Source organism: Manacus vitellinus, unplaced genomic scaffold (assembly GCF_001715985.3).
Source record: "Manacus vitellinus isolate BGI_N305 unplaced genomic scaffold, ASM171598v3 scaffold_20_pilon, whole genome shotgun sequence".
Taxonomy (NCBI): domain Eukaryota; kingdom Metazoa; phylum Chordata; class Aves; order Passeriformes; family Pipridae; genus Manacus; species Manacus vitellinus.
This window is the reverse complement of record NW_021939471.1, coordinates 12,066,896-12,088,674: the sequence shown is the minus strand read 5'-3', so window position 1 is coordinate 12,088,674 and position 21,779 is coordinate 12,066,896. Positions and strand designations below refer to the sequence as shown.

Below are 21,779 nucleotides of genomic sequence, written 5' to 3'. Positions count from 1 at the left end.
AAATTAGTATGCTGTGCTTTCCACTCTTTCCACAAACTACAGAAAGAAGTCTTTGTGAATACATGGATGTAGGTGCTGAGGACATGCTCCAAAGGAGTTAAAAACATCCCAAGGATAATAGTCTGAATATAACACTGTATGATATTGTCTCCAAACAATACCAATGAAGTGGAAAAAACACAATAGCTAATGAGCATGCCTGTCAGATACTAGTACGAGCGTACTGAAAAATATATAGACTTGACAAAATTATTTACATGGTTAGATTACAGATATTCTTGCCCCAAAACTTAGGTAAAACTGTAAGGAAACAGCTTGTCAGATAAATCATATAGGCAGTGTCTTTACAAGCTGATTAGGAAATAGAAGATTCTGTATTCCCCATTTTCTAAGTCTTCACTGAAGGTATGCTTTAGATAAATGAAAGTCTTTGAAACTAATCCAAGAAAATTAGGTGACATGATAAGTACACACTATGTAAAGAAAATCAGACTAAAACTGCCAATCAAATCTCTTCATAGGTATTAAGCTAATTTAAGATATTATTTTTTTAAAGAATTGCTAAAATACCTTGAGCGCAAAGTTCACTGCACATCCCAGATGGCACCAAGAAGCAGACAAGTAGCTGCTACATAGCTGCCTTTCAGTATTTAAAGTACAGTTTTAGAAATGGAGGCCAACCTCCACAGAGGAGCAAAACAAGCAGTCCATACCGTAAGCAAGGAATTTGACCTGGAAAACGATTCTCGCTTCACAAGTACTCAGAGAAAATCTTCATCCTGCCAGCTGAAAATAACTGGAGGAGAGGAAAAGACAGCAGAGGTCCAGAAAAATCTTGACAAGTATTGGTATCACACTTCTAACTTGATGCAAAGAAAGAGAGCTTTATGAACTCGGACCTGTCTGAAAGAGTATTTGTTACAGTTTGAGAGTATTTTGTGCAGACTTTAAAAACCAAGACCCAACAGTCCACTATGGAGGAGGCAAAGTTACTGTTCTCATTCATCAGAGAGTCACTGAGGCCACAGATGCCTGTTATTAAAAAAGTAACACATAACCTTTTCAAATGTTACACAATCTCTGTTTGTAATTGCACACATAATACAAACCGTGCTGGACTTCAAATCAAGATTCCTTGCCATTTTAAAGTAAGAATACATCTAATAATAGGGGTTCCTTAACAGTAGGGAAGAAAAGGCACCTCCTGGCTCATAATTAGAAAATTCAAATTGGCAGTTAGATGCAGTTCTTAACTGCAAAGGTAAAGGTTTATTTAAACAGTTCAACAGTGTAACAAGTAAATTCATCACATCCTGAAGTCTTTAAATCGAACTTGGATGTGTCTCTAAATAATGTGTTCTAGTTTAATTGCAGCAAACACTGGCATATTTAGTAAAGCAATTTCTTCTACTAAAGGAATTAATGCTTGAGATTATTTTGTCCAGTACTGTAGAAGAGATAAGGCTTGGTGATTCCTTTAGCCCTCAGAGTTTATAAACCCCCGTGGATGCACTGATCCTGCATCTTTATACCATAAGTGTCAGACTAGACCATACAGAGCTTACAAATTTGTTGACTTCCAAATTTCTTGGTAACAAGTTTGCTTTGATTAGTGTAACAATAATATTTTTCTCATTATTTTCAGTTAATTGGTAGATGTCCCTTCAGACTTCACATTGCTCTGGCAGCTGATTGCTTCACACCACAACAGTACAGTCATGTTCCACTAGCATTCAGCAACAAGATCAAAGGGAAAAGAAGAAAGGAAGGAAAAAAAAAGTTTCTACAAGGTTATAGTTCCTCAAAGACTCCTCTACTGTGTGTCTGCACTGTTACTGGTTGTTGTTCTAACAACTATATAACTTCTGAAACCTTGAGTTTGCATAACAATTTCTACTGACCCTAGAACTCTATTAGAGGGAAGCAGTAAAAAACATTTTAATGCAATAGATGGTCTAGAAAATAATATAGTGAGTAAAGGGATTTCAATCTCAGGATAAGTAGCATATTTACAGTAGCACATCAGTTTCTTGCAGTTTATCATCGCTCAGCTGCCTACTAAAAGCTGCTATTTTGACACATTTTAGGATATGTAATTTCTAGCTACATGTTTTTGACTGCTCAAGACAGAGTAAAACCTGCCATTTTTCATCCAGATTCCATGCACACTCCCTGTCTTTTACATCCAGTCTTTCTCAGCTCCTAATGTTTTTCCAGCAGTATGCATTTGCCACAGAGGGATCACTGTTGATCAAACAAGGCACATGCTCTGTCAGAGGGGCTGGATCAGCTCCCTCTGCACGGGGCACAGCTGTTGGTTCTGGGAATGATAACCCTGTGTACGGGATGGATGAGACTGAGCAGTTGAACAGACTGCTAATCTGCAACCAGCAGAAACAACACAGTCCTGCTCTCCGCTCTGTAGATACTCAATTAATGAATGACAATTTCTGTGATTAGGATTCTTATCTTGGTTATTTAAAGCAGTTAAAATAATTTTGATTCACTGCATCAACCTCGCAAAGGGATGACTTGAAGCAGCCAGGGTAGTGTGTTCACAATCTGTCAAAGCAACACCAGGCTTTCAAATGAGGAAAGTAGTATAAAGTAGAAATACTTTAAAAGTATAGATAGCCTTATTTACCCAATTCACCCACTGATTTCAAGTCTGGATAATCATAACAAGTATTTCTGAAGTAAAACTGTAAAAAGATAAAAAGATAATTGTATTTAGTCTAAGACAGAAAGTATGTGTCTGTCATTCCGTCACCTCCCAAGAATTTAAGCAAAAAATAAGCATGTTATGATTGCAAACATATCTTGTCTTGGCCAGGCTGGATGTCCACTACAATAGTATGCAGACAAGATCATTGTCCACTAAAACCTGCTCTTTCCTCTTGGTATTGGAGTCTTGACATAAAATGCTATTGAAATCTGTAATTTCAGTTTCAAACAGGTCTTTAAATTTCAGTGATGCTTGGTATTCAAGGTATTCAATAAATTAACAGTCCTTCAAATGTATTTCTTGTACAAACAAGGCCACCACTCAAAGAAACCTACATTAGTAATTAAAGAACTAACAAAGCATCTCTTCAAAGTGGCTTCAGTAAAGGTGGTTGGAACCTTTACTTGAAACAATAATGAAAAATCAAATAATCTGACAAAAGTATTATTTATAAATCTACTTTTAGCCTTTTGGTTTTTTATTTAATAACATGCCTGTTATACATAGAATGGACTTCTGATGAAAAAATTTACTTTGGTATATTAAATTGTTTCTAAACACAGATAAAAAGACAGTATACCATATTTATTCAAATAGCAGTCTCTTGTTAATATTTAAAAAATTAACATTTGTACATTTCTTCAGAATTGTACACTTCCTCAATTTTTCTCCACAAAGCTTCTTAGATTTCAAAAAATTTTTTAAATTAAAAGCAGAACAGAACCTCTGAAATACACCACAGAATTCATGCTGCCTAATCATTTGCCTCTTCAGTTGTGATCAATTCTAGTTTACAAGTACAGCTGATGGGGGGTAAAACCCTATGATGCTTCAGCATCCCCCACCTTCTGGGGCACAGTACTGCACCACTGCACACCTCTCATTAGCTTCATGTTCAGCAGACAGGAAAACAAGGGAATTGATCAAAATAGCAGCCAGAAAGTGAAAATTAGAACAAAAAATTATCAAAATCCAGTGCACATCTCCTCAATTTTTTTAGGCCTATCCCCCAAAAATATGTGTTACTTTTAGTCTTGATTTAACACAACTGTTTTCAGGATGGAATTTTCAGTGGCCAGAAATTGTATTTGCTTCTGCTCAAATTCAAACTCCTACTGATGAACAATACCCAATCTGCGAATACCTACACAAATCTTTTACCTCAGGTGCATGATTAATCATCACTAAAGTCTAAGATAAAGCACTCGTGAGGGTAGCTGGCCCTTGAAAAGTCTGGAACACCCTGACTCCAGCCATGTCACTGTTTCATTTCATGCATCAGGATGCAACAATGCCTTCTGCTCTCACAAATTCTTTCCTCTTATTTTAATTTAATTCTTGAGTTAATTGGTACACCATTTTTAAGCACCAAACCAAATCTCTCCCTCTTCACCACCAAGCCTATTAACATCTTTCCAACAAGTGAGCACGTGCATGAAAGAGCAGGGGGAGTAGCCATATGTTTAAGTTGCAGAGCACCTTCAGAGCATGGAAATCCCCAGGAGCTTTTATCCATTACTGCACTATCTCATTCTTGTGCCATTTCTCAGAAGACTCCTTTAAACCTGGGCTTGATCAGTGAATAAATATCACGTTGTGAACAACATGAGTCTTGCATAAAAGCTGGTCAAACTATCTGACAGATGTTTACAAATCAAGGATCTGTTTTATAAATTTTAAATTATATAGCCTTGCTTAGGAAATCACATATGAAATCACATCAATTCAAAGATTTGTTCATAATTGCTGAATAGTTGGATATACATTCCAGACTAATCTTTCAATAAATGATACTTTTCTCATGTTTACTAATTCTTTGCTAGTGGGTATTCGGGTATACTTATAGGCAACAGCCTGTTCCTGTCTCTAATGAAATGATTAACAAAACAACATGAAACACTTTAAATACCAAAAACTGACTATTTGCAACAAAAATCTCTTAAAATTTGAGAATTTATACAGTATTTAAGTAAATAGTTTTGTCACCCAAATAATCATGGGTATTTTCTTGCAAGGCATGTATCAGTTACAAATTTAATGAATTAGTTGTTGATAAATTATTACTTTATTTATTTGGATTTTAAGCTTCATTGATTTTCCAGTTTCTTCTCAACTACAGAATATCAACAGCATAGATACCGTGCAGTAAAATTAACATCCAGAGTAGAAGTCTAGTACACAATTATCAGAACAACGTCAACTTAAATATTTTTTTTGCAAAGGTAATTTGAAGTAATTTGTAAAACAAAGCTGTTTGGTTTGAGGAAGGATGAAAGAAAAAAAAATTTCCCCTTGAAGGACAAATACTCATTAGAGAGGATGAAGTATTAAAATGAGCAAGTGTTTGCAACTGACAAACAAAATAAAAGCACAACAATATTTGTACTTGTTTCTGCCAGATTTGTCCTTGTTTCTGTCAGTAGTTACCAAGAACAAATCTGGTACTACACCACTTTCATATAAGCATTCTTTATAATCATGTTTCAAAAAAAAAAACCTCAGGATGTTTTCACAAAAAATTAATCCCCAGCAAGTAATATTCTGGTGTTCCAGCTTTGAATCTTCTGAAAGTCTCTGCCCTGCTCAGCAGCCAAAGTGACTGAAAAGCTTAAATCTTATTTTCAAAAATAACCTGGGTTCACAGGTGCCAAGTGCTGTTTATGTTTGCTTAAAAAGCGGTTGTTACAATGATTACTTAATAGATTGATTTTTACTATTCAACCTTACTAGAGGTGCATCAGGCTTAAATGGTACCACTAACAGAGCTGGCCACAATACACTAATTGCAATTCCTAACAATAATCTTCAGTTCTTTCCAACTAGTCTGCTTTTTCTTGATGAAGTGATTTCTGTGACTCTTTATCCAGATGTGCCACTCTAAAGCCTATAAATCTTCTTCACCTCTTTATTTTCTGTATGTTCCATTTAAGTTTGGTCAGCTGATAAAAAAAAGCTTCTCTTTCTGCTCACATTTAAATGCTCAGTCACAAAACATTTCAGGATGTCATCATTGCAAATACCCCGGTTTGAGCAAGAGGAGATGCAAATATGTGAAAATTTTTAATCCAGTTTGAGAAGAAAGACAGACAATTTTAAGAACTTCCCACATGGATTTCTTACCTCCCCTTCCTATCTCCACCCCCTACTCTGAAATATCCTGAAGAAAGAAAATAGAGGCCCCTGGGTGGAAGTTACAAACTTCCAGGAGCTATGTTCTGACTTCTGCCTTTACAGAATGCTTGAAGCAAGTAAAAGTGAAACCTGCACACCAGAGACCTGCTCTGTCTTTTCCTCTAGCTCAGCAAAGGTATAAACATTACCAATGTGAACAGCTAACAAAACCAAAAACTCCAAAACTGAACATAACCACAATAACCTCGGAAGTCCCTTGACATGGAAATATCCTTTAAGCACCCTGACATAGGTGATCTGAACACAGATTTTATACACCATCCAGAGCAACCACAATAAACTAACAAATGGTGTCACCAAATCCATCATGCCAGAAATTCCTGCCCAAAGTCTGACAGTTTCACAAGTTCCCTACTGGGAAAAGTTTTGTCCACTGAGCTTTCATATCCTTTCCCTAAGTTAGCTCCTATAACACACTATATGAATTTTAAAATCTGTCCCTAAAGAAGCTGTATTTCTCTATTCACAGAGTATTAAAAAGACTTTGTCTCATCCCAAGATCTGTATTGCCCAATCACAGGCAAAAGAAATTTTTAGTGTAGGTCTTGAACCTATGCAAGGCCAAGGAATTTAGCCTTTCATCTGCCCAGGCTGCTGGTGTCAACACAAAAGCACTCTCCTTACACCTGCAGAGATGAAAAAGTACACAGGTTTCCTCACTTCCAAATAAAAAATAAATTAAAAAAAATCCTTACAGGAACAAAAAGCGTATGTGAAATAGGAAAGTTAGTTAATTTTCCCTTCAAAGTCATGTTATTAGCACTGCTCAGAATCCAACAGAACAGAAAGCGTATTAAAAAAAAAGGATATAATTTCTTGACTGAACATTCTGGGTGAGACCTCCAGAACACCTCTGCCTCTTTAACATAGAGACAGGGAAAAGCTTCAGCAATAGGACTTCCACAGTGAAATACAGTTCTCAGTGTACTCAGCTTCTCTGGCAGGATTCATCAGTGACCTTCACTAAAAAAAAAAGCAAATTCAAGATTTCCACAAAGACCTTGGCTAGACTTGGATCTGAAAGTCAAGTGATCAACATGGAATTGCTCACAAACTACCACTTCCCCAGTACTTTTTTTTCCATTTAGCTTACAGTGTCCTCTTCTCCTTCAGAATCTCCTTGTAAAGTAACCTTGGTAGTAGGGAGGCTGCTGCCCCCAAACACTCTCAAAGTGCAAAAGATCACCATACATTAACACTGATGTCTTCTAAATGATGCCTTAAGGTCTATCTGTTTTTTTGATTTTTCTAATTTTTATAAGCTTTATAAGTAGTTATATAGTAGAAGTAGATTTAGAAGCAGCAGCATTTCATTCCTTTACCCTTACCACAGAAACTCTCCAACACTATTACCCCATTCTATGCTCCTCATATCAATTCTACCCCTGAATTCCAGTAGAAATGTTTAGTGTATTTAAGATAGGCCTATTCTGTTTAGAGAACACTTGTACCTTGGCCTAAACCGCAGAGTACAGTCAAACTCTGGGTAACTGTGTGCCCCCTGTACCCTGAAGAAGATGAAGATTGATGAAGAGAGGGTCTCAGAGACCCCAGCCCCAATTCCCAAGGGGTGTGACCGAGGGTGGATCAGGGCAAAAGCCATGCGGTGGAAACATCTGGGATTGGACAATATTATAAATTGTAACATCTGTACAGAGGGACTTGTGCCCACATCTTAGAATCTTATGTCCAGGCACAAATTAAAACCCTTTCCTTATATCACCATTCCTATTCAGGGAGTTTTTTTCTCCCTGAATTTTCTTTTAGGTATCAAAAGGAGAAGAAATTAAAATTATGGTGCCATGTGATAACTGACAATTTGATACAGAAATGGCTATAGAATGGATACAGAAAGAGTAAAGCTCCATACCAGGAAGTGAAGTAGTTTTGTCCAGCATAACAAGCACACCAGATCTTGCCTCTCACTTTAACTGCCAATATGAAATGGCAGGAGAGAAAATACGCAGCAAGAAAGACTTGGAAGAGGATGCAAGATCTTTGAAGCTGAAAGCACCTTGCAAACAACATCATCTTGGAACAAAGAACTAACCAGATTGAAATGTGACAATCACAATTCATAGAGACAAAAAGCATGCATAAAAAGAATCCCCAAAAGAATAAAAGGACAAAGAAAGGCATTCCAGCTCAAGTACTTAGAGAAATAAAACATGTTTTATATGTCATGGTAGTGACATGTCACACATTGTTTTCCAAATGTTCATAACAGTATTTTTGGTCTGGTAGCCTTTAAACACACACTGAAGAACAGCAAGAAAATTTATTCTAAGGTCCTAAAATGACAGCAATATACTTTTTTAGAGCTGTCAGTCTGCATCTATTGTGTGACTACAAGAGGATCCAAACCATATGGCCTCAAAAAAGGAGCTTTGTTGGTGATATTCTGCTGCACCTTCCAAGCACGTGTGACAAAAGGCAGTAGTCTCCATAGCTTCTACTTCTCTTTCTCCTCCATGATGATGCAATAATGAAAGACTGATACACCAGCTTACATTTGCTTCTTAAGTAAAATTCTGGAAGCTATGACCTGCAGCTTCTTCTTTTCCCAGGAAGGTATATCAGTAGCTGATCAGGATCTCTCCTCAGCACTTAGAAGAAACATCACCAGATCTAGAGCCCACTACATTTTCCACACAAAATGCCATGTCAAATTTTGCCCCTTGCAGACAGAACTGAGCAAGGAAGTAGATCATTAGAAGTGGTTATTACAGGATCAAGTCAGGATTGTGATGTTCCAGATTAAAAGCAAAGCAATTTTAAATTGCCTACTATATGAGAGAGATTAAGGTAGGCCGGACAAAGTAACCCAAGAGAAGCCTGATAGTGCACAATCTTTCATTAAACGTAGCTGCTAGTGAGGAAGCAGTCAGAAATCTGGCAGAGTTAAAAAAATAATGAAGTTCTTCCAAGAACAAAACACAGGTAAGAAAGCTGGCTTATCAGTTTATGAGTTATATGTATTAAAGACCATTTTACAAAGTTACTTACAAATAATAACAGATTTTAAGAAAGAGCAAAGTTTGCAATGTATTCTAAAGTTGCTATCTAAAAATTATCTCTCCTGAATGTTTAGGGTGGTTCATGTACATTTTTCAAGTGTATTTTATCCTTGATCAGTAAATAAGCACATAGAGCAAATTAGCATCAAGAGAGAGCAACTTTCCATGCCATAACCTCCCATCCAAACTCATGAAGTGTAAAAAAGTGACAATGAATTTAATAATTTTATGTGATAAATGACAAATGTTATCCGAAAGACTACAACAAACTAACTCCAAAATGGTATCAGAAATGTCAGTAGTTAGCTCATTGGGGAGAACTTTATTAGCATCTCCTTAGGATACCCACGACAAACTGCATTTTTGTTGGGATTTTTTGGGAGTGGGGAGGTGTTGTTTTGGATTTTGTTTGTTTGTCTTTATCTCCAAAGAACACCTTAGCAGAAGCTATCAGCTTTGACAGAACACCAAAATTCTGGCACTGAACCATAAATTGACCATTACCATAAAAAGAACTGCTAAACGAGAAGCTATGTGCTCAGTATAAAACTAATTTCATGCTTTCAAAAGCACACAGTGGCTTCTAGCAAGATAGTGGCCCTGGGACTTGCAAAGACAGATTGGCTAATACAAATGGTGTGTGCTCCTGATGCAGTCTGCTTAGCCAAGCTTTACATGTACTGGCAGTAAATGGAAATTCTCGAATCTTCTGTCAAACAAATACACACTTATCTATAACTTTGGAGCTGAAAGCTATAAAACAGCTGCCTCATAAATATATTTAGCAGGAAAAAGCATGAGCTGTCCTAGTTCCTCATAAAAAAACCCAAAAAAAACGCACAGCAGTCTTTACATAGTAAGCACAGACATTTCTACAGCAAGAAAGAAAAACATTTAAATAATATTTTTCAACATTTTTCCCTGTTTTATTTAAAAAAAAATTACTGTCAGCATACGCAAATATAATCATAGCAGGTCTCACCTCACAAACTAAACATATTAGCAGAACAGCAATGCTTAATAAGTAACTCAGCTGAACTAATTTTTTGTGTTCTGCTATAGGTGAAATTCTCAATAAAAAAAAACTTTTTTTAAACACATAGGTACAAAGTCTGTTTAGTTTACGATAATGCTTCTTTCAAGCTTAAAGATTTACTACTAGAACTTCATGGACTACCTTTAACACACTATCTGTTCCCTTAAATAAAACTTGCTGCACTAAATCTCAAATTTAACTGGTTAGGGAGAAGCGACACTAATTTTATACCCCTCTCAAAGCAAGCTGTCAGTGCAAATGAATTACTGGAAGCTATCCTGGGCATGACAGGTCATAACTTTTAATATTAACAATGACAGACACATCTAAGACGTCAAATCCAGCATACAATTTATTTCATTCTGTACTTAGTTTATCTGGAGAATCCGACAGCTCTTGTGTTTCACACATCATTATTACACTTTGAGAATTAACAAGCCAGAATGCAAGTTATGGTAAGAGATATTTAGTCACACTGCTAATAAGCTTCTTTTTACAACAATAACACAGCATCACTGACATTCAAAAAAAATTTAAAATGCATAGGAAGTCACCTACTGGAAAGATGCCCTCTGCAAACAGCAAGCAAGGAAAGGGAGCTTGCCACATATTTAGTTACTTTTAATACTGAAATAAGAAGAAAAGAAAAAGATGCATTATATGCATTGCCATTTTTGTTACCCTTTCCACTGGAATAACTAAAACAGAAATGACATGCACACAGAAATAATGCCAAACATGTAACACTTAATGTCGTAGCACAAAGCAATTCAGTGAAGTTTAATAATAAAAAAGAGACTCACCTCTACTGGGAAGTCCACTCCACATTATGGCAATACTATTTATGCAGGTTAAACAGCAACCAAGTTACATAAACAAAACTTCCAATATGTGACCAATATGATCTACGGTGCTACAGAGTCTTGGCTCCAGCCCTGATCATCTGTGTGACAGTACACTGTTATACCAGTGCAGCCTCAAACCTTCCCAGATGCCGGCTTATTGCATTGCTCATTGAAAATCCTTCACACGCTGGCAACATTTTAGGGAAGGACAAGCACGCTCTGAGTCATTTGTAAAGAAAGCAAAGCAATTTCAGTTCTGTATCTTCATGCGTACCGAAACACAGAGCTCTGTCAAAGTAGAAGTCTGCGTGAATTTATGCTGAGAATCAGGCAACCCAAGTCGTCATTATCAATGCATGGAATCAGCTACAGTGATCAAATTCAAACAAACCACAAAAAAATAAAAGAATATGATTATGAAAGGCTCTACAGATTCAGCTCCAAACCACACAGAATGAGGAATCATCTATCTAGACTGTGTAAATGTTAAAAATAGCTCTGTCTTTCCTACAATGAGCACAAGACAGAGGAGAATCAGCAGCCTGTATTGTGATGAGGTTCGTGATTAGGAAAAAAAAATTCAGCAGTAAAAATTAATTACTTCTTACAGCTTTTTAAAATAAGATTAATTCACAGTTATGCAAATGAACAAATAAGTACTTTTTAACCACATAACAGACAAACTCTATTCTATATTAAAAAATAGGATATCTATTAAAAAGAAGAATAAATATTTGGATGAAAAAATTCTGAATACTGACCCAGCTAAGACCTGTATGGTCTATCAGACTAAGTACCTGCACAAAAAAAACCCCAACAAACAAACAAAATCAACAACAACAAAAAAATCAAAACAAAAAAAAACCACTAAAAGCATGACATTACATGAAGAAATGCCTTTGTCTTTAAAAAAAGAACAGTAATTTTTTATTACTTAGTATGAAAAATGTCCATGGCTTATTAAATTCATGCTCTTCCTACTCCCACATAGACTTCGCACTGTGTAAATCTTTTTGTCTTTTCAGGTACTTCATAGGCTTTCTTTCCCAAGAAAAGGTAAGAGGACACGTGTCACTGTGCATACTCACACAGAGAGACACACAGTATAAGAATCATAACTAGGTTTAGTTTTTAAAAGAAATGGAAAAACATGGGAGTTTTTTATTATAATACCTGTACAGTTATCCAAATATACTGCTGTGTTATGAGACAACTATGAAAGAAATTTTGACAGGATCTGATCCCAGATGGGGAAACTCACCATACAGAGACAGTATCAGTTTTTCCTTTTGTGAGATAAAAATAATAAACAAATCTGACTTTATTATTTTAATTTTTCTGTAGTTTTAACATAGAAATCATGGTTACAAATGCACATGAATAAAAGTCTGCATTTATAGATCCATTTTCATCTCAGCTGTCTATCTACACCCATAAACTGTGGATCACATCTTTCCATGAGACAGTGAAGAAATCCTTGCAGTAACATGAACTCAACTGATTTAAGAAGCTCTCCAGGCCATTTCTCAAACTGTTTAAATGACAAGGGAGATGCTCCAACTGGAGCAGAAGTTGCATCATTACCACTCCTGCAGCCATTCTCAGCTTGAAACCATGGCTGGTGAACAGCTGTATTTTTGGTCCTAAACTCTAGAACATCTGATTATCTGATGTCTTAAATGTGGGTTCTTTACCACAGCATAACTGCCCTTAAAGTGAGATTAAACTCTCCAGGAAGGAATTTTGCTACAAGAATATATTTATGCAAAGTAGTGGCAAAGAATGCCAACTGTATTAGCCAATTTTATTTTGAAATCCTTTCACACTTCACCCAAAGCACCACCCTCATAAACAACTTTTTTTCCATACTAGTTATATACTGTTTGTTTGCTTACAAATGTCATTCATGTGCTCTCCACCAAGTGGAGGCTACAAATGAATAATTGGTTTGATAGTCTTTACCAAATTCAAAAAAGTTAGGGTTTTCTATTTGCCATTAGGGAATTTTTGAATGTTTTGTTCTAATGCAACTTACCAATTACTTAAAAACAACCAACCTCAGTGAAACTGTAATTTTCCCATCTTTTTTCCTGAAGACTACCAGTGAGTGCACATATCATCTACTTACTATTTTTATTAATTTTACCATTACTTTCTCAGTGCAGCTACTCAAATGCAGAGCCAAGTATTATGGATACAGTGTGTAATAACTGACAAATAAGAAAACAACTTTAATATCAGCTCTGGCCCTTGATATTAACTCTCATCATCAACATTTTGTAAGGAGTACCAAGCACATCAAAATAGAATAAATCCCCCTAATTTCAGAGCAGCTAATAATGATCCTGATGGGTCCCTTTTGAACTCAGCATACTCTATGATTCTATCATGACTTCTGTGAAAGAAAAATAGCATTCACTTATAAATACATTTCATATTGTAAGAAAAATGTTAACTTATGTAGTATCACCTATTTCTTATGTAAAAGGGGGAAGAGACTCAAATGACACAAAGAACGTGGTACAATCTACCAAATCCAATCCTACTCAACAGACCACTGAATAAGAAAAGAAGTCAACATACCCTGTAGAGAGAAGTGAAATACTAATAGTTTCTCAATAGCCCACTAAGCTAAGTTGCATTCCATGCACATAACTCTTTTTGTTATCATTGGTATTATATTGGAGAAAGTAACAGTTTTGCTTTTTAGCAAGAGTCTAATCTTTTACAAAAGAAAAATGGATTTTACTTAGAGTAGAATAGCAAAGTGTGGAGCAACCTCCCTCTCCAGGGGTAAAGAGAGGAGAAGTGATGAGGACTTGCTCCACTTTGTGCCCTCACAACAGCGCCTTGAAACTGCTTTCCAAAAGGTTGGGCTGTAGGCAGCAGACATGGAGGGCAGAACAAGTGCTGACCTACAAGCCTAAGGTTTTGGCATAACACAGAAAAAAGAGTAAGACCACAGTGCTTTCTACTATCCTTCTTCTCCTCTTCTCTACAGACTTGTGCACTAATTCCATAGCTATGAATGCATGCATTTAATAGGACTCAGCTCACAAACATTTTCAAGATACTTTTGATTGCTGCTTACCCTCTCTCTGAGCACGTGGTAGAATAGTTTATAAAGATCTGCAATAAAAATCAGATTGTTCTTGTTCTTGTTTTAGATTAATGAAAGACAAACATTGAGAAGGAATTGAGGACCTAGATCAAACTAAGAAAAAATTCTGTTCTCCATCACATTGGCACAAAGCAGTCTTAGATGACAACTAAGCTACCTGTCAGAAAGCTAGTCTTGGATCAGTTAAGGATTCAAACCTATATACAAAGACCTGCATTTAGGATTAGATTCTTCTTCCAATAACCAAGAAAAAGCTCCACTGAAATCAGAACAATGCACTGCAGTTTCGTTCTGTTATGACCACCCATCATTTAATCCTGCACTGACCTAGTCATCTGGCAAGCTAATTTCTTTCACAGTTTCATTTTAAAAAAAGTCTTCCTTGTACGCACGAGGCCAAAAGTGGAGATGTAGATTTAAAGCTATCTGGAATATTTTCAGTATAATTTCTCAACATCTACCCATAGTCATTTTTACCTTTTGGCTGAAGACACTATTCACACTTTCTATCTCTATATATTTAATTTGGAAAGCTAATATGCAGGTTAGCTATACAGTCCATGGATCCTATGAAATATAATTCTGAGCTATCAATTGTAAGCCTCCCTGCCTCTATTGACTTGCTAGGGTGCCTAGACTTCCAAATGGTATTATTATTATATGGCATTGCACAAGGAGGCAAAGAAGTTCTAATTTCTATTGCCAAAAGGGAAAGAAATCCTGCCTTCTCTGTTCTCCCTCATTCTCCTCCCATGCCCAAGACTACTGTTTTACCTTCTCCATTCCACTACCAGGCCCTTTTTGAGACCCGATTTAATTCACAAACACAACCGAAGTCTAGTAATTTATTTATTTATTTATTTGGCTATATTAACAAATCTCTGGCTGTCATTGCTGTGAACTAGATCACACAACTGTGTGTTTATTATCTCCCAGGAAATCATCCTGCACTTATTTCCTCAGTACCGCAGGGTTAACACATTAACTTGTAGGACTGTTCCCTACAAAGAATGGTATTGGGTACTGCATTTCCAAAACTGTCTTGCAAGGTCAGAGATTGCAAGAGCAAAAACACAGAGCTGCTACCACAATGCACTGACGTCCCAATCACACCTCCAGCCAAACCTCCAGCAAGACCTTCACACTGGCATTAAAGGAGTGCCACCTGGGCCCTAAAGCACATCTGGTCTTTAAAATAGCCCAGGATCCAGGAAAAAGTGATTCTGCTGTGCCCACTTGTAAATTTGGACACTTTATGCAGCAAAAATGAAACTACCCGTTTCCAGGATCTGTAAAATTTGGACTTCAATAGGTTATTTCTAGTCCACTTAAAACTATACCAACCATTCCCATGTTAGCACGGGGGCAAAGGAGAGAGAATCAGGAGATTCACCAGGAGATACCAGGGAACAAGTAAAGAGAATTCGTGGAGCAAAATCGGTGTCCCCTCCAAAGGAGAACGGGAAGGAATGAAACGAAGTCATCCACAAAAGTGCCCACATATATTTGCATATATCAGCAAATCACTCGCAGTTATCCCTATAGATACCTCGGTTAACAAACGAGACTCAAGCGAGCCCCAGAGGCAGCAGCCGCGGCTCGTCGCTCCATGGCCCGGGCTGCAGCACCATCTCGTGGAAGCCTTGCGATCCCGCACTCCCGCTGCCTTCCCAGCCTCCAAAATACTGCCTCCCTCCTGTCTTCATTTCCTGAATAATTAATTCATTAGCTGTCTCTCAGAAGAAGGGAAGCGAACAGTCTTGATTTAGCAATTAGCCAAGTTTGTACCACATTCTCCAAAGTGGTTCCGGCCCCTCTGAGGAGCGGATACTTGAGCCCCTGTTTTTAGCTGTGGCAGGTGGGGTTTCAGGTACCCCACACAGCTGTGACCTGCTCCACGAGATTGCCGCTTCAGGCTCCAGCAAGACCTGCTGACGAAAAGTTTTCAACAAGCTCACTCCAAAATACATTTCCCCAAGGCTGCAGGAAACCATCCTTTATTTTCCTTTTTCCTTATAGGAAATAACTGAAAAAAATTACCAATTTAATCTGCAAAAGCAAACACACATTCTCTCTTACATTCCTTTTTTTTCTGGCAACAGCCCATCCATACATCACTTATGCCTGTCACAAGGGTAGGGATGATTCCTGAAAATGGCATTGCTGACAAACTTCAGCTTGAGCTGCAGTAAGACATGATGCATATGACTGGTAATGAACAATTGCTAACATAAGCAATAGTGAAGGCTTTAACACCATGTGCAATATATACTGTCTAAGTAGAATACTCTTTTTCAAACACATAATTTTCAACACCGATGTAAAGAAAAGGAGTTCAATGAATGGATCGAATCACCAAAGTCGCCTAATGTAGTCAATTAATTTCTTGGATTTGGCAACATAAAGGAAAGCAGCTCTAGAACTTTATTTTACTTGCTATGAAGTAATTTAAATTGCAGGTAGAGATACAATAGCAATTACTGTATTTCAGTAACCATGTAGTGAGCCAAAATAAACTAAAAATAGAGTAAGTTCTTCAGAAAAATATTTTGCTAAATATCTTTTTAAATCCTGTGACCATTATACCTTTACTCTAAATATAGAGAAGTAACTTTAAACTTATCTCTAAAAAGATATTTAGACTTTAAATACATAAAAGCCCCTCATCTATACACTGTAGAGTATTATTGCAAGGACCTGGAATTACACCATTATCAAATCTTAATAAAGGTCAACCCACGACACACTCCAATAGTGGTACAACAATGACTGTTACCAATTACTGAAAGTTATGAGCAACAAATCGAGGTTATAGCTGTAAAACATAGTGGTAGTCAAAAATTAAAAGGATATTTTATAACAACCTGGGGCCACCTGTCCCAGAGAGGACCTCCAAAGAGAATGAATATGAAAATATGTCTCGTGACTCCTTTGTGTCATCTCCATTTAGAAAAAAGTCCACCAAGAGTCAAGGAGTCTGGTGTCAGGGATGGTGCACAGATCAATTCTGTCACACAGGATCAAGACAGTTCTGGCAGGTCTGTAATCTTGGTTTCTGTACTGGCAATGAAAATTTAAGTCATGTGTATTTTACAGTCACCTTATCTTCCAGTGGGAATATTATTAATTTCACATTCATCTTATGAACACAGTGGAAAACTCCAACCTTACATTAGCAGGAACCTTTGCAAAAAGTTTCCTGAGGTGTGCTGAGCTGTTCATTAGTTGGTTTGTTAAAAGGGTAGGGAGTTATAACAGTGAAGTCTGAGGGGGGCTATTTACTTCCTTGGTATGTAGAATAAAGTCTGTTCACTGGTGAGGTGAGATTAATATAATTGCTCTCTTACCATCTGCACAATTACCTCTGTTCACAATGGTAGCTGAAGAAATGGGGAAGGAAGACTTCCACTACAAGCAGTAATAACACTCCAGAGGACATGGATTAAAACTGAGCCTGGATAATGTCAATTTATAAGAAAATTAATTTCTACTTATTTTTGTAAAGTGTTCTTTGAGAACTACATTTCAGTAAATCTTATTCTCCTACTAGTTCTTAAGCAGTATATTAAATCATCTACATAATCATAATAATAATAAACTGTTTATACAAGGCATTTCTTTCTTTTAAATGCTATGAACACACCATCCTTCAGCTATGAAGAAAACAGAATGCCTATTTCAACATGCACTGGATAGACCAGCGTAACTAGGACATAACTAGGATATAGCCTACTATAGAGATAGGTGAACAAAGCACAAAGAAACATGAATTTCAACTCCTAAGCTATACAGTAACTCCAAAGCATGTGCTTCAGCAAACACAAATGTATTCTGAGCTTTCTTTAAGCAGTGGTGCCAGAGCATCAGCTGTGATCCCCAGGAATGACACCAAAGACATCAGATGAGGAGATTCAGCTAACAAAAAGCAACAAAAATGTATAATGCAAACATTGAAAATGTTTTCTATCAGCACACAGAGGAATCTTAATTAATCTACTTTAAGAATGCACACAATTAATTGATCTAGATGTTGTTGAATAGGAATTTAATCTTATGGACCACAGGCTTTACACTATGATACCCTTACACTACTTAGTTCTAAATCAAACAAAAGAACACTACAGACATCAAAATAAGTCAAATTCAGTTAACAAGAATCAAAATCAGAAATAACAAAAAGCTAGATCCTTTAATGAAGTTTGACTGTTTCTATACAAAACAAAAGAACCCAAGGCAAATGCCCTCATGTGGTTAATAATAATTAGAAAATCTTTAATACAATACAGAAAACTCTTCTATGAAGATTTGAGATCCATTATATTTTTCTCAGAATAGCTATGTGAAATAAAATAAATAAATAAATAAAACCCAGAAAAACACATTATGTGCTTTTTCTCTTTACATTATGCATGCTAAATGCATTTTGACCAAGCATTTGGGACCTTTGTTTTGCCCAGTAAGTAAAAGGTCTTATTTTAAATTACTTCTCACTTAGAGGTCTTTTCCAACCTAACTGATTTCGTGAATAAGAGTAATTAAAACCCTGACAACTGAAAGTAGGAATAATGAAAGGGCCAGGCCTGTAAATTCCAGCTCTCCTCCTCCATCTTCCTACTACTAGATTCCTTTTAAAAGTTTCTCCTCTACACACAGCATCCCTCCAGAACATTATTTTGGGAACAAAAGCAGATGATAAAATTTGTAACTATTTGGATCCACAACAGTTACTTTTAAATAGACCATATCTCAGGGTACAACACAGTAATTAATCACACATTAGTGCAATATTGCCTCAATACAACTGGCCTCACAGGAAGAGAAATACACCAGCAATTCTGAACATGGTAAAATGTTATTAACTACTAGTATTAATCTATATTAAGTTTAATGCTTATGTTGGGTGGGGAAGGTAGATCTTAAAAGCTTCCTCAGAATTCTGGACCAAAATCCAACATCTCAAACTAATTATGTACCTGTGCTTGTACTTGCAAACAAAGTGCCAGGAGCTGTACTTGTAGGGAGTTTTCCATTATTTAGCTGCTTCACTCTTTTCAGGTGAGACTTCCCATTGTAATGAACTTGAGCTTGAGCTGCAGAGTTCAGCTGTATATTGCACACTTCACAGAAGGAAAACAGTATCTTCTTTTTTTCTTTACTTAATTGATAATCCTGTCTGTCATTCCTCAGTCCTTTTTCTTCCAAGACCCGTAGAACAGCTGGTTGATTCATAATCCCATCTTCAAAGACGTGGTCAGAAGTTAATGGATGCTTCATACCTACAGAGCAAAGAGACTAAAGTGTTACTAGAAGACAACTAATCCTTACTATTAAAACTGTGTTTCTTTTTTAAAATGCTACACAGCATGAGCCAAAGACCAGTTCTAACAAATAAGCTTCCAAACTGCAGAGGTGTTGCTTAATATAGAAATACATGCATTTTTGACACACCACAGAGCTCAGAAATAATAAGTTGGCAATATATCACAGTCTGTGCACAGCATCTTGCAACAACTCATTATTTTGTTCTGCAAGCTCTCTATTTTAAAGTAGATTTATTATTGCATCTCTAGCAGAGGTTAAGATTATTTTCAAATACATTTCTTCTGCTTTACTAAACACTGGTTCCAGAGCTTTTTACTTTCCAGTGCCCATAGCAGTACCCACTGCCTTAAATACAACTATTCAGCAAAAAGGATACCAACAAGAGACGTTACAGAAACAGTGGAAGACAGCAGACTGTTTTAATGAGACCAATGAATGCTTTCCACTTTTACATATACCCAAATCTTCAGCCTTCATACAAGCATTGTGTATTATCTATAGGAGTCCATCAATACCTTCACAATTCAAACTATTGTACAGAAAAACACCAGCTAGAAGTTAGTTTTGTGGGAGCTACATAAATACATGGTAAATGATAGTCCCTGAACAACAATCCAAGAGCCTGAAATATTAATTTACCCTAGAGAATAAAAACCTCATCGTGATAAATGAATCAAGCTGCAAAAAGAACAGTTTTTTATATAAATGTGGGGAAGGTGTGTATTCCATTTAAGGTATGCTGCTAAATCTGCAGATAAGAAAAGGTGGGGAGGAGGGGAGAGGCACAGCTCTTTATAAAGGGGTCCAGGGTAACTCATATAGAAAATATTTTTGTTTTCTTAGATATACAACTTGCTGTCTACACTTTATTCTTTTCCTCTACTACCCAAATACTCTGGAGGGCCAAAGGCTGTCTCAGGGAGCTGCACAGAAGAGCAGTTCTTTCCAGGCAAGAGTGCACACGTATTCAGTTTTCAAAAGCAAAAGCCTTCAAACGCAAGGTCCCTTTTTCAGCCTGGGAACCAGAGCAGCACAGAACTTTGTGTACACCTACCACCCTGTTAGGCAGGAACAATGAGAGATGCAAACAATGAAACCACAAGCAGTGCTAGCAATCCTCCCCAAAACAACTGTAGTATTCACAAGCAACACTTGAATACTCCTCTCATTATCCAGGTCATATACCAGGTCATATACCAAGAGAAAGTCTGCTTCATTCTCTGGCACAGGTATGTAAATGGAAAAAACTTCAGAAATAAGTCCAAGTCATTTATATGGTGGGATAAAGCATCTCATCACATTCCTAACTCTAGCCCATGTTTAACATTTTAGTATTTGTACAGATTCCTCCTCAGATACAATTCACTGACCAAGTATTCTGAGTTCATAGTCATGTATTTGTTTCATACACCTGACAGCTCTATCATCAAACAAACAAAAAAATATAAACAATACATTAAGATATACATCACATCAAATAAAAATAATTATTAAAAATAATTGTAGAGTACAGGTACCTAATTGCTTTTAAAAACAAAATACTGGTGATCCTGAAAACCTAAGCTAGAGACTGTCACACTAAATCATTTAAGCTTAAGTATCATATTTCAAGGCCAGCAACCAAGATCCTTGACTCAGCTGAGCTAAGATGACATTTTCATCTGAAAATTTAATCTGCTTAGGGCTTTGGTATTTGTTACTTTTTAATGTATTTTTATACCATAAACAGCCTCTCCTACTGCCTTTGTTTTCTGTAAATTTTTATTTCAACAGCACTGTTATAGGTTTTGTTCTCTGAAGTAAAAGATTTTGAAACAAAATTATTCTCATATTACATGATTTTACAAGTTGTACATAAAAACATAATTATATAATGATAAAATTGGTAACATTAAAGAATCCTGGCTTGTCAGAAACCTCTTAAGTTTGCTTGCAGAAAGAAACTAATTCAAAATATAATTCAGTAATTATTTCAACTATCTAAAACTTCTTAATGAAACTCAGTTGATTTGGATACATTGAAAATTGGCAGAGGCAAACATCTGCATTAGGAAGCTGTGTGGACCAGAAGGCAGACTGCTGGAGCAGACAGCTGCTGTTGAGTACCTGAAACAGCAACAAAGCCTTTCCAAGGGGGCTTATTTTGGAAAGCACCAGCCTGGTACTGCATTAGCACATTATCACTGCAGCATGAGATACAGACACTCCTGGACTGCGTGATTTGGTTCACTGTCTTCCAAAGGAAAGAAACCTTGGTAAAGTCTGAGAATGTTCAAATATGAATCAAAGCAGGGGAAGTGTGGAAAATCAGAACATCTGCCTCAAAAGTGTACTCCTGACGTCACCACAATTGTTTTTAGTATGGACACACCCAGAAGGAACAACAGAGCGCAGCAAGGACTCACACACTGCGCCTGCACCCTTAGGCATCCCAGCTGCCAGTCTAGAAAGGAAATTAACCTTCAAACAAATAAAAAGAAATCACTGCCCAAGTTTCATTTTTGTTTTAACAAACGAAATA

At 36.7% G+C, this 21,779-nt stretch overlaps 1 protein-coding gene across 6 annotated transcripts in view; it reads right to left on the bottom strand.

Moving 5' to 3' along the window:
• Nucleotides 1-21,779, bottom strand: part of ZNF385B (zinc finger protein 385B) — a 164,285-nt gene that overhangs the window by 112,959 nt on the left and 29,547 nt on the right. The window contains exons 1-2 of one of the 6 annotated variants that reach the window (XM_018071940.1): nt 10,774-11,200; nt 10,529-10,597 (exon numbers count right to left, since the gene is read on the bottom strand). In XM_018071940.1, coding sequence (XP_017927429.1) covers nt 10,529-10,597; nt 10,774-10,798 — 94 coding nt within the window. In that variant the 5' untranslated portion in view covers nt 10,799-11,200. Of the gene's footprint in view, nt 1-10,528; nt 10,598-10,773; nt 11,201-18,909; nt 19,213-21,779 lie in introns of those variants that run through there. The other 5 variants (XM_008931072.2, XM_018071945.1, XM_018071941.1 and 2 more) reach the window with 5 other exon arrangements.